Source organism: Mus musculus, chromosome 2 (assembly GCF_000001635.26).
Source record: "Mus musculus strain C57BL/6J chromosome 2, GRCm38.p6 C57BL/6J".
NCBI lineage: Eukaryota > Metazoa > Chordata > Mammalia > Rodentia > Muridae > Mus > Mus musculus.
The window spans coordinates 153,859,350-153,874,816 of NC_000068.7; the positions used below are offsets into that span (position 1 = coordinate 153,859,350).

The following is a 15,467-nucleotide window of genomic DNA, read 5'->3' on the forward strand; positions in this document are numbered from 1 at the left end:
ACCTGCTTTCACTGTCACCCCGAGTCCTAGACTTGGATGTGCCTTCCATTTACAGAGGAGGAAACTGAGGCACAGAGCAGGGGAGTAGCTGGCCTTGGATTGTGCCGAGCTCTAAGTGTAACTTGGTAACTTGGCCCTGCAACTGGCTTGCTGCTAACAACCATGACCTGACCCATAAAACGAGAAACAGAAGCCCAGGATGGAAAGAGGATGGCTCCACAGCACACAGAGAAGCTATTCATCCAGTAGATGTTGGGCTCCTTGAAGACACAGTATGCCTTGTCCTGATCTGGAGCTGCGATGCTAGGCTAGCAGTTGGGTGGAGGGCAGGGGGCCAGTGCCTCCTGCAGGGTCTGGGAAAAGCTATTAGCTGGGGGAAAGCATGCTAACCTGGGGAAAGTCAGGTAGGGCTGTTGGCATGAGAAGCTGGAGCCAGCTGGCCACACTTGCAGACACAGAAGCCTGGCAAAGGCTTTCTTTCCCTCAGACCTGACTGCAGCCAGTCGTTTGCAGTCAGATTTGACTCCTCTATTGCCTGGGCTGTAGCACCTGTTTCCTTGGCCAGTGATCTTTATATTCTGTGATTCCTTTTTCCAGTCCCAGGACCTCAGTGCCAACTCATTGCCCAGTAGACCTTGCTTGTCCTTGTTCACCCCAATAGGTGGCTTTCCCACTCCCGGGAGGCCACTGTCCTAGACGGACCCAGGAGTTCCTTGAGGATAGGACCCATTGACAGATGGTCTGTGGCTGTAGCTAGGATGGGATCTTAATGGTTTGTAGCTGCTTTGGGGGCATGGACAGTCTTGTTAACCTCTCTGGGCTTCAGTTTCCCCATCTGTAAGGCAGGATTGCAGAGGGGTGAATGTTTGAATGCTGGCTCTGCCAAGTATTGCATGCTCAAGTGATCTGGCTTCTTGGCATGGTGTCCTCCTTTGCAAAGGAAGTATATCAAGCCCCACCCCAAGGTTGCCTGAGGGTTTCCAGACCCCAAAGGGCCACAGTTGGGTGGGGTTACTATGGCCTTCTCCTGCCAGAGCCCTCCTCATGGCTCTTGTTCTCCAATCTTATCCGTCCTCTCTGTCAGCTTTCATCCTGTCCACTGCTCCCCACCTTGACCTTGGCCCATCCCTCTCTCTTGCTGCTAGCTTCTATCCTGCCCCACCTCCACTGCCAGCTCCTGTTCCTAGCCCTCTTCTGGCCACCTCCTACTGTCCCTTGCCCTCTGCCCTGCCCCTGCCTCAAGGATCACATCCGGGGGCTGCGCGTAGTTCCACAGTCGGATCCAGTTCCAGTAGGAGCGAGCCTTGTCGTGGTTATACGTGGCTGACGTGTGCTCGAAGTCGATGCTGGCCCCTGTATGGAGGGGGATGTCTCAGCCTCTGATGGAGGGAGACAAGTTCTGAGGGCACCCACCTGCTTGGGCTGACTCTCTGCTGTCTTTGGAGCTCAGTTGCCACTCTGGGCAATGGAATGGACATTGTAGTAAGTAGTGTCAGAGCAGCTCGTCCAGGCTGTGTGCCAGGAAACTAACGTATTGTTTTTTCCCCAAATACCAGACTGATATGCTGGGAACAGCTGCATGTATGTGCAGGGTCCACAGGGTGGGGGCTGGCTTGAAAAATGGTGTTTCTGCAGAGGCGTCCTTCCCTCTGATCTCACATCTCATTGAGGTCTGAGGTGCCTGGGTCAACTGGTTTTGCCTGGTTGGGCTCCATTCCCTCTCAAGCATCCCAAGATGCTTTTAGCCCCACCCCATGGGCAACTTACACATCGTCCTCCTGGCCTGAACATCCTTCCTTCCTCATTAGGTCTCAACCCAAATGCCTCCCAGGGAGTGGGGTCTCCTCCTCCCTAGCCACCTCCTCTGTCCCTCCTGAAGCCGATTTCTGACTGCTATGAGTTCCTGTTGCCCCTCCACCCACCCAGACTCCATCAGAGAAGAGGAACTGCATCAGGAAGCCAGGTGGGAGCAGTGGTCAGTTCCAAAGCTGCACTTCACAATAGCAACAGTGTGTGGGTCTTAGGAAGAGTTTCTGAGATAGGTCTGTGGTGGGCCAATGGGGAAGATGGGTCACATACCTATGGACTTCAGGGCAAAGTCTGGCTTTTCAATGTAATCACCTTGAATCATCTTCATTATTTTCTGGGCCATTTTTTGCTGAGAAGGCAGAAAACACAGGCCATGCATCATTGATAAATGACAGGTGGTTTTTGAACACCTCTGCCACCTTCAGAAGCTGTAGATGGCCCCAAATAGGATGACACAGTTGCAGTACTGTGAGATAGCCCTGAGACACAAAGTTACCTCTGCCCTTTGGGACTGTTGTGAGCTTTCAAGTTTATATTACAAGATGTCCTGTAGAGGTCCCGGAGGCTTAGCAAGGTTACGGGCAGGATGATGGAAGAAGGTGGACCTTTACTGCTGTGGGTCTTGGGCAATGTGGTGTCTTTGAGTTTACATTTCCTAAGTCTGTAGGATGGGGCAAAAATCTTGTCTGCAGCCATGACTGTGGAATTCTTTTAAGGGATTAGAGAATGGTATGAGGCCCTACTATGTGCAGAACTGTTCTCAGTCCATCATGTTCTCTCATCATCCTCTATGGCTTCCCAGAGTGATTGGGCAATTGTCACTCCACTTTCAAAGTAAGAATAGTCCTGGCACATAAGAATAAAGCTTCAGAGCCCACCCAGCTGTGAGAGGCAGAGCCAGCAGCTTGCAGGTTCTGGGCCCCTGAACACTCTCCTGGCTGGGTATAGGAAGACTACAAAGAAAGCGCTGTGCACAGCCAGCGCTTGGTCAGCCAAGGCTAGCAGTTCCTTTTAGACAGCTGCAGTGGAGGCCAGTTTTGTTTCCGTAACAGCTGCAATAGGGTCTGCTCTTCAAAGCTCTATTTTTAAAATCTGACTCTGATATCTTCTCAGAGAAGTAAGTGTGTGTGTGTGTGTGTGTGTGTGTGTGTGTGTGTGTGTGTGTATAAAAGAACCCCCACACATCAAACTGGACTAGGGCAGAAAAGGTGCTTTGTGACTGAGTCCTAAGGGCTTACAATGTTGCTTGTATCTCTGGGATCTCTCTCATAAAGTTAACACGTGAGAAAGTCAGGTTAGGTGACAGGCCATCTGGGGGTGCTCTGAGTGATGGTGATGATAGTTTGAACACGAAGTGCCCCCACAGGCTCACATGATGAAAACATGGTCCCTAAGCAGGTGACACTATTTTTTGGAAGTTCTAGAAACTGTAGGAGTTGGGTCTAGTGTGAATAAATAAGTCCCTGGGGTGGGTCCTTGGGCACTATATTTTCAGGTGGGTTCTTGGGCACTATATTTTCAGGTGAATCCTTGGGCACTATATTTCGCTCTGGCTTCTCCTGCTGCTGCTTTGCTCTGCTTTCTGTCAGCCATGGCTCTCCATGGACTCTAGCTGGCATGGTGCTTTATCTAAGCACCCTGGACCAAGCAAGCAGAGTCCCCTGAAACCCTGAGTCCAAAATAATAATCCTCCCCTTTAAGTTGTCACAATATGTATTCAGTCTACAATGACAATAAAATAAACACAGAAAATTGGTACCAGAAGAATGAGGTTGTTGTTGTGGCTAAACCTGACCATATGGTTTGTAAACCTTTGGAATTGGTTTGTGGGAGGGATTTGGAAGAGTTTGGCAATGTGGGCTAGAGGAACCCTAGAATGCTTTAAGGCGTATAGCAGAGGTGGAACTTAGTAATATTGAAGACAAGAAACTGGCCAGACTCCTGAGCTTTCAAATGGGACAAAGACTCTATCAGGATTTGGACCAGGGACATTCATTTTGCATTCTGGTAAAGCATGTGTCTATCTCCCCCTCCCCCGCCCCCATTTTATGGAAGGCTGAGTTTAACTGTGATGGGATAGTTTATCTATTTGGAGAAAGATCTAAGAAAATACAATATTTAAGCAATGGCATAACCATTGCTGGCTGCTTTTTAGCTAGGCTTGCAGGAAGATTTGGGAACAGAGAGCAGAGTAGAAATATTTGATTTGGCCAGAAAAAGAGCATACTTAAAGTTGTGGGAAAGGGTAGCTCTAGATTTCAGGTTATGACCATTTAAAAAATCCAGTACCTTCCATCAGGACAAGGAATGATGTCTTAATGATATCTTAAGAACTGGCTAGACCTCACCACAACAGGTACAAGGGTATGAAAGAGTAGATTTATTTTAAAGATTTATACCCTGATCACAAAGGATTGTGTAAAAAAGTGTTTACCAAGATTGGTTTTTATGTCCAGCCACTTAAGCATTCAGAGGTCACAATAGCCACAATAGCCACAAGGTCCAAGGAGGCCTGGCTTCTTCCTGAGCTAGCAGCAGACCCTGGCACCATCCATCCATGTTGATTTGTAAATACTCAGAATGCAAAAGTTACAGAATCGCAGAGGTTTTCACCCTGATTTTAAAGGAGGGTCTTGGAGTCTAGGTAAAGTATGGTGGGGTCAGAATCCCCAGGCTGATGTATGAAGCTGTAAGACTGAAGAGCAGCAGCAGGGAGTCTAGGAAGACAGAGATGCCCTGGTAAGGAAGGTACCACCCAGGTCAGGGATTTTATATTCACGTGGGACTAGAAGATAAAGTGAAGTCTTAAGAGCCCTCAAATGCATGGTTAGGATTTTCCATTAAGATATTTGGCAAGTTTTCGAAGATGAATCGATACAAATCCAAATAAGATAAAAGCTTTTAAATAAGTCTTATAAAATATGTCAATCTAGGTCTTTATAAACCAGCTTAGTACCAAGAAAGAAGCGGCACTTTTACCTCATCTCTCCTGCAAAGCAAAGGGGATTTCCTGACTGATAATTGCAATTATGTGAGGTAAATAGAGTTCCTTTATATCATGTTGAGAAAACACTTAAAATTACTAGACATTAAGCAGCAAGATAACAAATGAGAAAATGAAAAACAGAAACAGAATACCATAGATGATCCATATATTGAAGTTAGCTGACAAAGATTTTAAAAATAACTATGGTTAATATCTTAAATAAAGGAAAAGGTAGAAAACAGACAAATGATGAGTTGATGGTAAAATTACATCTATGAAATGAAAATCTAATGAATATGAATTATAAATATATAATACATATTATATATTTTAAATGATATATATTATATATTTAAAATTCTATATATAATATATATTTAGAATTCATATCCAATATATAAGATGAATGGTTGATTTTATTTACAGAATACTATTACAAATGTGTCTCAAGAAAGTTAAGAAGAAACTGTCAAAACTCAGGTCATAGAGATAAAGAATGAAAACAACCACAGATGAATCCTGTGGGAAGCATTTGGAAGCTACTCTAACAGTCTAGCACAGATACAATCATAATATAAGAGAGAAAAGAATTTATGGATCAGAAAAATATTTTAAGAGATAAAAGCTAAGATTTTTAAGAAGTTATTGAAAAATACCAATGAATATATTCGATAAAAGTGCCCCCCAGGCAGATTATACTGAATACACAAAAAAATTTATAGGTGTTTCTAGAGTAAAAATAAGGCCAAAAAACAAACACCAGATTAGACCCAAATGGTGAAGGTTAAGAATGGTGCAATTTTCAATAGTAACAATAAAAGAATATAATGATGGTCTTCCTTCAGAATTTTCAGGAGAAATTTTCCTTTCTAAAGTTCTATACCTAGCAAAACTATCAATCAGGTAAAAGGATAGAATAAGGATATTTAAAAACACACACAAGCTCTCTCTCTCTCTCTCTCTCTCTCTCTCTCTCTCTCTCTCACACACACACACACACATAACTCTCTTCTTTTACTCTTTTGCATGAAGTTATTCATGGGGGGGTACACTCCATCAAAATGAGGGATGAAACCAAGGAAGCAGATAACTTGGGATATAAAAAACAGTTTATCAACAAAGACATTGAATGGTAAAGGGTCTAACGGCAGAAACTTACCTCATCAGATATGGCTTCCATCTTCTGGAGTTTGGCAATGAGCTGGTTCATGCTACCTCGTAGGTCCTGGATTTCCCCAGTGTGATGTCGTACCTTCTCCTGGTACATCCTTATTAAGGAGGTAAAACAAGACCTGACTGTTTTATGATGTTGGTACCTTTTTGAACAACCTTTAAAACCTTCCCTCTCCTGGGTCTACCACTCACAAACCTCAGTTTCTTATTCCTAAAACATTATTCATTTTCTTCTTTTTGCTTGGAATATTTGTAAGTCCAGCTCAATCTTTCTAAAATATTCATGAATAATTTTTGTCTAAGCAAGAACACTGTCACCAGGTAACAGATTGTTAGTTAATATTTCTTTCCAGAAACCATTTACTGAGCACCGATTGTGAGCCAGGAACTATTTAAGATGTTTCACATTTTAAAACATTTCTGTTTACCCAGAACAACATGAAAGCTATGCCTCATCTCACAAATGAGGAGTCAAAGGTCCAGAAAAAGGGGTGACTTGCTTAAGTTCAGTCACATACAATTCACAGGAGTTAGGATTTAAGTCTAGACTGGTCTGAATATTGTGCTCATATTGTTGGCTAAGGATACACCCCAGATTCCAACTATAGCTGAGCTTTTTAGAGGAAAATAGTACTAAGTACTTTTCTCTTACCTCAGGCTCTGCAATGGACCATTTATGCTGTCATCCTAATGAAGAATTGAAGAAAGGAGAGATCTTTGTCAAGTGGTCTAACCTGAGCTTGGTGAGAGCTTCATCTCTGTGGTCTATCATAGCAGTAAATTCATCCATTCATCCACCTTCATTTTTACTCTCTCATCCATCCACTCATCAGCTACACAAATTTGAAGCTTTACCCTCATTATTCTTCCATCCATCCATCCATCCCCCTATCCATTCTTCCTCTATCACACTCCCACCTGGTAACCAGCCACCCATCACTGATAATGGCAGTTCCCTGTACCATTTCCCTGAAATGGCTGTTGCTTGTATGAATCAGCTCCATCTGCTCTCTTTAGGGGTTACCAGTACAGTTGGGGAGATGCTCATGGTAACAGATAACAGAGGAGAGAGGCAAATGTGACATCCTTTGCTTCGGAGTGCCTGGAGGTTGTGATCTCTCTTGGAGAGAGAGAGAGAGAGAGAGAGAGAGAGAGGTCCCTCAGACCCTCATTCTCTGTAGGTCTCTGTGATTCTCTCCATCAGGAGTTCTGACTCTTTTCTTTCTTTTTTCACCAGAAAACAAAGCCCTCTGACTCACTAAAGCAGAGAGAGTAGAGAGAGCAGTGTGGTTCCTTACAGCCTTATTTTAGGTGGGGCTCTAGAGAAAGGAGATGGGCCACTGCTGGGCTGAGTGACAGATAGTGATAGACAGATAGCCATTTGATGGTGGTCAGATGACTATGTGTAGTCCTTTAGAGAGGGGTTCCTGGTGGTTAGAGTGGCAAAGGTAGCTATTTGGATCTGGGATGAGTCAAGAACGAACTATCATCCAGATTTGGTGAGAGTAAGAGAAATTGCAGTGGGGATATTAATTGGTTTAGGTAGATCAGTCAGCCATGGGTCCTGGAGGGGCTTACACTCACCTGCCAGACTTCCACTTTTGATGGTAAGTGCATGGAAAACATCCAGAAGCCTGTGGGTCACAAAAGTAAGAATGACCCACTTAAGTCAAAGGTTGAAAGCTTGGGGTCAGGAATTGAGGCATCTAGGTTATGCTTGTGTAATTTTGGGAGAAGTTACTTAATCTCTGCATAGCTCAGTGTCCTTGACGCTAAGATAGGAATAGTGTAATATCTGCATTGTGCTCAAATGATGTCCTTTGTGAGATGTGTGTCACACAAGTTAAATAACACACACCACCTTCCACCTTGTATTTCAGCCTTGTTGCCTAGTGGGCAAAGAGAAGTCAGGGTGGGTCTTATCTGCATTTTTATGAGCTCTAGGCTGGCTTGAGTCTATTATTTAAAGCCTTTAAAACATATTTGTTGTTTTTAATTTTAAAAAGTTTTCAAAGCATTTCTTGGCCTCTGCAACTAAATGTTCATTTCTCTTAAGCTGCAGGGCAGCCCTCTCAAGACAGGTGGGGTAACTGGCAGCATAAAGACATGACTGTGCTAGAGCCCTGGACCCCCTCTCCTACGGTGGGCCCAAGCCTGACACCTTCACCTAAGCAGGGCCCTTGGAGACTCACCAAAAACACAGAGGACCAGAAGGCCCATCTTTTCCATGACTTTCTGGCAGAACAACTTGCATCTGAGAAGCAGAATGGCCATGGTCAGGGTCAGCGGAAGCATCTGGCAGGTTCCCTGTCCTTGCTCCATTGTTCTGTCTATTTGTGCTTTGTCTCTTTCAGTTCCCATCCTTTATTGAACTTGTCCTTCAGCTCTAATGCTCCCTCCTTCTAGGGCCTCCAGACTCACTCACCTCAACCTGCAATCTTAGCCTGGCTGGAAGCCCATGATGGTTGTGAAGGGAGGCAAGGCTCCCAGAGGAGCCATGAAAGAGATATTTAAAATGTAAAGTTTAACTAGATAAATGAGGTGAACATCTCAGAAGAGAGATTATGTAGACAAAGCAAGCTCAGGGAGACAAGTGGATACGGGGTGAAGTCATTCTGGACAGGAAGAACACTATGAAGGAACCACATGGGAACCTGGGTAGGGGTGTTCGAGGACCGAGACTTGCAGGCCCTGTGGGTCCACAGAAGGAAGGCATCTAGGAAGAGAATGGCAGGCCAAGGTTCATGCTGGGGAGTTGAGCAATGGAGAGCTACAGCGAGTCTGGGATGGGGAATGTAGCAAAAGCCAGGTTGAGAATGACTCATCTGGTCTGACTAGTACGGAGAGAGCAACTAATGAAGACACTGTCACTGCCCCTACCCTTCCCTCTCCCCTGTTTACCTGCAGGTGTTAAGGAAAACTTGCTGGGTCTGAGTCCTCAGGAAGCAGGCTAGGTAGGTGAGCCAGGCTGAAGGGGAGACAGGAGGGCAGCAAGGAGGTGCACTCTCATTCGGGTCCCATGGTGAGCACTCATTGTCTGTCCTGGGCCTGGGGGATACCTTGACTATCTCGGTTTGGTGGTTGAACCCAGGATAGCCCCTGGCTCAGCTCATGTAAACCACCAGAAGTTTATGGCCTATGAGTTCATGCCTCTTTTGAAGATGGCAGTTAATAAAGCCTGGCATACTAGGTAGCACAAAAGATGGTGTGTGTTAATGTCATCCCTGGACACTGGGAGCCTGGAGAGGGCTGTGTCCTTGTAGAGCTCATCTCTGGAGTGTGGAGCATGGTTAAGTTAAGTTAGGAAGTGAGGGTTCAGGGTAGATGATAGGTGTGTGCATGGGAGAGAGGAGAATGGAGAAGAGGGTAGGTGTGCAGTTTGGAAGATTGGTAGATAGTAAAATGGAGACCAGGGGACTGATGGGTTAACAGAGAGTTGATTGTCTATAGGAACAGATGAAAATACAGGGGAAGCGATGAGTGTCTCAGTGGTTGAGTGGATAGACAGAGGATGGATGGATGGATGAATGGGTGGGTAATGGACGGATGATGCGTGGATGGGTGGGTGGGTAATGGACAGATGATGGATGGATGGGTGAGTGGGTGGGTGATGGACGGATGATGGATGGATGGGTGGGTGGGAAATGGAGTCAAAGTAGAGAAGGCCCTGGGGACTGTTCCTCTTATAGCAGCAAGCTCTCCTTTTACTTCCTCCTCTAGGGAGGCCCTACTTGGATTTGGTGGGGAAGCCTGTAGCTCCTTGAATACACTGCCATCCAGGGCAGCCTAAGTTCTAGAAGAGCCTGGTTTGAAGCTGCTACCTGTTCCCTGTCCCCTGGTAGTCAAGTTACTCCATATATACATACACATATATCCCAGTAGGATCTGGACTAGGCTGAGGCCTGGGGTGTTCATGCGGAGAGGCAACAGAAGGGGGTCATCTGCAGAGAACACAGATCACAAGGTCTCTGCCAGCCTCAGGACATGGGCTTGCAGAGACCTGGGGCCCCCGGGCTTGGTGTATGGGTCTTTGCTGCTCTACCCTGAGCTTCTCACACCAGGTCCTAGTGAAGCCCCAGGACTCTGTCCTTGCTCACTCATGTTTGCCGGGGCTGGCTCTGCCATTCTGCTGATATAGCTTCTTTGGACGCCCCTGAGGATGACAAGGTTCACAGTCATATTTTACATCGTACACAATTTGTGGTGCCACCACATTCCAGACTGAGAACCAGGGACAGACAAGGTCTGGCTGACCTCAAATAAATTTTTTTTATTTGGCTGAAATGAGGCCCATAGGCGGCCATTCCTACTCTCCTCCTCCCCAGACAGTCATGGTTCTCCATGACACTACACCTAAGGTTAACCTTTTGACAAGAAAGAAGAGCACAGCATAGCAGGAGCTTGGGATTTCGGAAACACCAGAGAACTCTCTCGGGCCCGCTTGGTTAGGGAGATACAAATATTCTTCATTTTGTAAGTTAACAATCACTAAACATTTTAAAATTTGATTCTCTATGTGTGTTTTTACTAAGAAATCAACACATCTAGCTGTTGTATTTTGAATACTAGATGTTTCCAGATGGGTTAAAGAATTGGTTTCCAGAGTGGTGGTTTCTGGAGTTAGGCCTTTAAGATGTGAGGCCTAGTAGGAAGTCCTTTAGGTCATTGGGTGCATATCCTGGAAAGGGATTGTGGGTTTCCTGTCTTTCCCCCCTTCTCTCTTTGCTTCTTGGATCATGAAGTGATCGCTCTTCTCTCCATACTTTTGCCATGTCATATTGTCACAAAAAAACAACCAACCAGCCAAACAAACAAACACTAGGTCCTTGATTATGGCCTAGAACTTCCAAACCTTTTCTCTTTGTAAGCTGATTATCACAGGTGCTTTGTTATAGCGATAGAACAGTCTCACATTGTGCCCAGCTATGCTAACAGAGTATCAACTTTCCACAAATATAAGATTCATGCATTTCTGAGGCCTATGTGGCATGTGAGGGTAATCAGTGAACCTCAAAATAACCAGAATAGAGGAGTTTGTAACTTTCCAACACAAAGACCTGCTCCTTACTCTGACCGCACCATCTCACATGTAAGTCTCTCAGTGTGGTAACGTGGTACCACATTGCACCCGATAAAACAATCATAGGCCAACTTAAACACTAGGGATGAGACAACTATATAAAAGGATGAACTAAAATGCTCAGGTTTTAAAGAAATTCCTTCTTTCCCCATGGACTGTTATTTGGAAAAAAGGTATCATTTCAAATGGGAATCCCTGTTGCCTGCGACTGGATGGCTCTTGAAAAGGAGGGTACAGATATGTTTCCTTCTTCCCAACACTAGCCTGAGGTACAGTGGGACCGTGAGCAGGAGGGGCTGATGCAATACTGCACTCTCAGATCACTGTACAGGCTACAGCACACAGTAGACACACAGTAAATACATGCTAAAATGATAACTGCTTTGTGCTCTACCATTGCCCAGGAGACCTAGAGAAAGCTACTTTGAGCCTCTGTCCTCAGCAGTTACTTCTGTAAGACAGTTGACAAGGCTGGCTTTTCCCCAAGGAACTCTGTATGGGCTGGGAAAGGCAGGAGCTGGCCTCACCTCCTAGGCCTGCCACTGTGAGTTGTGTCTTCAGGTAGGGTACACAAGGCCCCGATGTTCCTCGTCCGGGGCATTGATTTCCTTTTATAAAGGGCCAAGGATGGAGGTCTATGGGAGTCAATGAGGAGGAAGTGGCTGCCACTGCCGCCACCACCATTGAGTATTCCCTGGAAGGTGACATGGAATTTACTGGGTCAGATGGAACTGTCAGCTCTGTGACCTCATAGAGTACTTGGATGGATCCCAAGTCTCCTGAAACTTTGTCTCAGTTAGGGTTCCATTGCTGTGAAGAAACGCCATGACCAGGGAAACTCTGATAAAGACAACATTTAGTAAAGGCTGGCTTACAGGATCAGAAGTTCAGTCCATTGACATCAAGGCAGGAGCATGGCAGCATCCAGGCATGCATGGTGCTGGAGGAGCTGAGAGTTCTACACCTTCATCCAAAGGCAGACAGGAGAAGACTGGCTGACTCCCATGTGGCTAGGAGGAGGGTCTTAAAGCCCACCCCCACAGTGACACACTTCCTCCAACAAGGCCACACCTACTCTAACAAGTGCACACCTCCTAATAGTGCCATTCCCTGGGTCAAGAATATTCAAAGCACCCCAACCCTCCCTCAGAGGATGCCATTGTGACTTACTTTTCATTTGGAAAATGGGAAGGTGAAGCTGTAAGCCAGGGAGGGCCAGAGGCTGGGCAAGAAAGGAGGTGCCAACAATCAAGCCACACTCCTTGCTCCTAAGACTCTTTGCTGCCTTAGGCTTCCTGGGCTTGAACTCACTGGCTGGTGTTCACATTACATGAAAAAACATTCTTTATGCTCTTGTTTTAATAAAGTCCCACCTTTTTACTAGGGTTAAAAAGAAAGCACCATAAATGGAAATGTCTGGTTAGATTCTAACACCCCACTCACCCCCACTTATCCTTGCCTGAAGCTGATAATTCACTTTTACTCCCTGATGGCCATGGCTGAGGATCTATGGGATATGGCATCCCAGGTCCCCATGATGGCCTGCTCAATAAAACCTGACCAGAAGGATCTGTTAAGTTGAACGGTGTAGGGAAGCTGGAGCTAGCAGATGGAATGGTGTGGTCAGATGACCTTGAGATAGGGAGAATAACCTAGATTACCCAGCAGGCCGAGGACTCTCCCAGGGTCCTCATAGGTGACAAGTCAGAATAAGAAACCTGCTGGTTGAGGATGGAGGAGGGGCCAGGAGTCAGAAGACCAAGAAACTGCCCTCTCCTGAAGTCTTAGCATAGGACAACAGCTCTGCCAACACCAACACCTCTCTCTCTCCTAGTAAGACTTGTTTAAACTTCTGACCTCCAGAACTGCATAGTTCAGTTAATAGGCTGCTTGCTTAGCATCCATGAAGCCCTGGGTTCTACTTCCCAGTGCTCAACAAACGGGCCGTGTACCTGTACTCCCAGAGCGTGTTAGATGTGGAGGCAGGATGATCCGAAGTTCAAGGTTATCCCTGTCTACATAGCAAATTGGAGGTTAGCCTGTGCTATAATGAGACCCTATATTAAAAAAAAAAAAAGAAAGCTGATGAGTCTTTGAATTTCTAAGTGTGTGGTGATTTGTCATTGCGGCCCCCGAAAAGGCTCAGTGAAGGGGAAACTCAAATCCTGATACTAATTCTTACAAGGCTTTCTAATAAATAGTTCATTGACTCAACGTTATTTAGCATTCACCATGTTCCAGCTCAGGGCACGGGGTTGAGCGGAAGACTCCTCTCTTGGGGCTGTCGGCAGAGTACCTTGCATATAGGAAGTGCTTGGCCCATCGGGCTTGCCGTTGCTGCCAGGAGGCTGCAGGTTCTGGAGAAGGTCCTGGTGAAGTCTCTTCCTTTGTTTCACCTGGATGTTACCCAAGTGTCCCTTGTGCCGGAAGCGTTGAAGAACAGGAAGTATTCATGTTGAAAGCAAACACTGAGAGAGTGGCATCGGTCAATATTTGTATGTCTCTTCACTGTGTGTGATGAGTGTGCAAAAGGTCCTGGTCTTGGATGATGGTGGGCAAACCGATGCTGAGAGTGGGGTTTAGCAACCTTGGATGCCTCATTATTTCTGCCTCTGAGATTTGGCTCAGGGGCACTGGCTCGGAGGCAGGGCTATTCCAGGAACACTTGATGGTGTCTGCAACCCATTAGCTTCATAGGTATCAGACCTCTCCGGTACCAGTTCCAGGTTAGTCTGGGCTCCAAGCCTGGTATTTGGGCTGGTGTGGTCATCAGGAGTTATATGGGGTTCTAGAGTAGGAGAACATACCCCCAGATCACTTGTGTCTGCGTCTGAGGTGAATCACTGAGAGAGAGGGAGCTCCTGCAGCCAGGCCATTGTCTCTTGTGCATACGTGTACACACGTGTGTTCATGTGCATGATCTCTCTACCCCAGAAAGCAGTCCATTGAAGTCGCATACACACAGGAACCTCAAATAGCCATCCTAGACTCACAGTCCCTTTCACTCAATAGCCCAACATACCTGTCCACAGAACTCTTCATGCCTGTGCCAATGAAGTGACATCATTAACCAAGATGTCACTGTGCCATGCCACCTACATACCCTCAGACATCCATTTCTCTCTTATACCAGTCCCTATGACCTTATGTGTGTGCATATGTAACGGCGCATCCTATGACTTATGTGTGTGCATATGTAATGGTGCATTCTATGACTTATGTGTGTGCATATATAATGGTGCATCTTACAACCTTATGTGTGTGTATATGTAATGGTGCATCCTATGACTTATGTGTGTGCATATATAATGGTGCATCTTACAACCTTATGTGTGTGCATATGTAATGGCGAATCCTATGACTTATGTGTGTGCATATATAATGGTGCATCTTACAACCTTATGTGTGTGCATATGTAATGGTGCATCCTATGACTTATGTGTGTGTATATGTAATGGTGCATCCTATGACTTATGTGTATGCATATGTAATGGTGCATCCTATGACTTATGTGTATGCATATGTAATGGTGCATCCTATGACTTATGTGTGTGCATATGTAATGGTGCATCCTATGACTTATGTGTGTGCATATATAATGGTGCATCTTACAACCTTATGTGTGTGTATATGTAATGGTGCATCCTATGACTTATGTGTGTGCATATGTAATGGTGCATCCTATGACTTATGTGTGTGTATATGTAATGGTGCATCCTATGACTTATGTGTATGCATATGTAATGGTGCATCCTATGACTTATGTGTGTGCATATGTAATGGTGCATCCTATGACTTATGTGTGTGCATATATAATGGTGCATCTTACAACCTTATGTGTGTGTATATGTAATGGTGCATCCTATGACTTATGTGTGTGCATATGTAATGGTGCATCCTATGACTTATGTGTGTGCATATATAATGGTGCATCTTACAACCTTATGTGTGTGTATATGTAATGGTGCATCCTATGACTTATGTGTGTGCATATGTAATGGTGCATCCTATGACTTATGTGTGTGCATATATAATGGTGCATCTTACAACCTTATGTGTGTGCATATGTAATGGCGCATCTTATGACTTATGTGTGTGCATATGTAATGGTGCATTTGCAACCCCATGCTCACATCCTTGCCACCTTTTCTTTTACACAGGACAGTCTACTTCTACTGTGACAGATGTGAGCTTGGAGAGCCTTGGGTGTGACAGGGAACATTGGGTCAGCCACACTGTCTTCTGTTCCCTTTTGAGTGAAGTCTCAGTGTGTGACCGGTATCAGGGCTCAGATATCCTCTTGCCCTTACTTATGTTTCTGGAAGAGCTTGGAGACACAAGGCTATCACCCTGCCCTTGGGCACCCCCTGCTCTTGGACCTTGCCTGGGCCTGGATGGTATGGTGAGAGAGCTCTCCCG

General features: G+C 45.5%; 1 protein-coding gene across 9 annotated transcripts in view; it reads right to left on the minus strand.

Moving 5' to 3' along the window:
• Positions 1 to 12,016, minus strand: part of Sun5 (Sad1 and UNC84 domain containing 5) — a 15,178-nt gene extending 3,162 nt beyond the window's left edge. Inside the window, exons 1-10 of one of the 9 annotated variants that reach the window (XR_003953737.1) lie at positions 11,576 to 11,723; positions 10,066 to 10,121; positions 9,835 to 9,909; positions 8,870 to 8,936; positions 8,161 to 8,222; positions 7,553 to 7,602; positions 6,621 to 6,655; positions 5,955 to 6,063; positions 2,080 to 2,158; positions 1,238 to 1,379 (exon numbers count right to left, since the gene is read on the minus strand). Coding sequence is in view for 7 of the 9 variants with exons in the window: in XM_006500372.2 (XP_006500435.2) it covers positions 1,238 to 1,353; positions 2,080 to 2,158; positions 5,955 to 6,063; positions 6,621 to 6,655; positions 7,553 to 7,602; positions 8,161 to 8,222; positions 8,870 to 8,936; positions 9,835 to 9,909; positions 11,576 to 11,756 (774 nt within the window). In the remaining 2 variants the exon portion in view is untranslated. Of the gene's footprint in view, positions 1 to 1,237; positions 1,380 to 2,079; positions 2,159 to 5,954; positions 6,064 to 6,620; positions 6,656 to 6,930; positions 7,089 to 7,552; positions 7,603 to 8,160; positions 8,223 to 8,869; positions 8,937 to 9,834; positions 9,910 to 10,065; positions 10,122 to 11,575; positions 11,761 to 11,923 lie in introns of those variants that run through there. The other 8 variants (NM_001305048.1, XR_003953738.1, XM_030252189.1 and 5 more) reach the window with 8 other exon arrangements.
• Between the last annotated feature and the right edge of the window lie 3,451 nt (positions 12,017 to 15,467).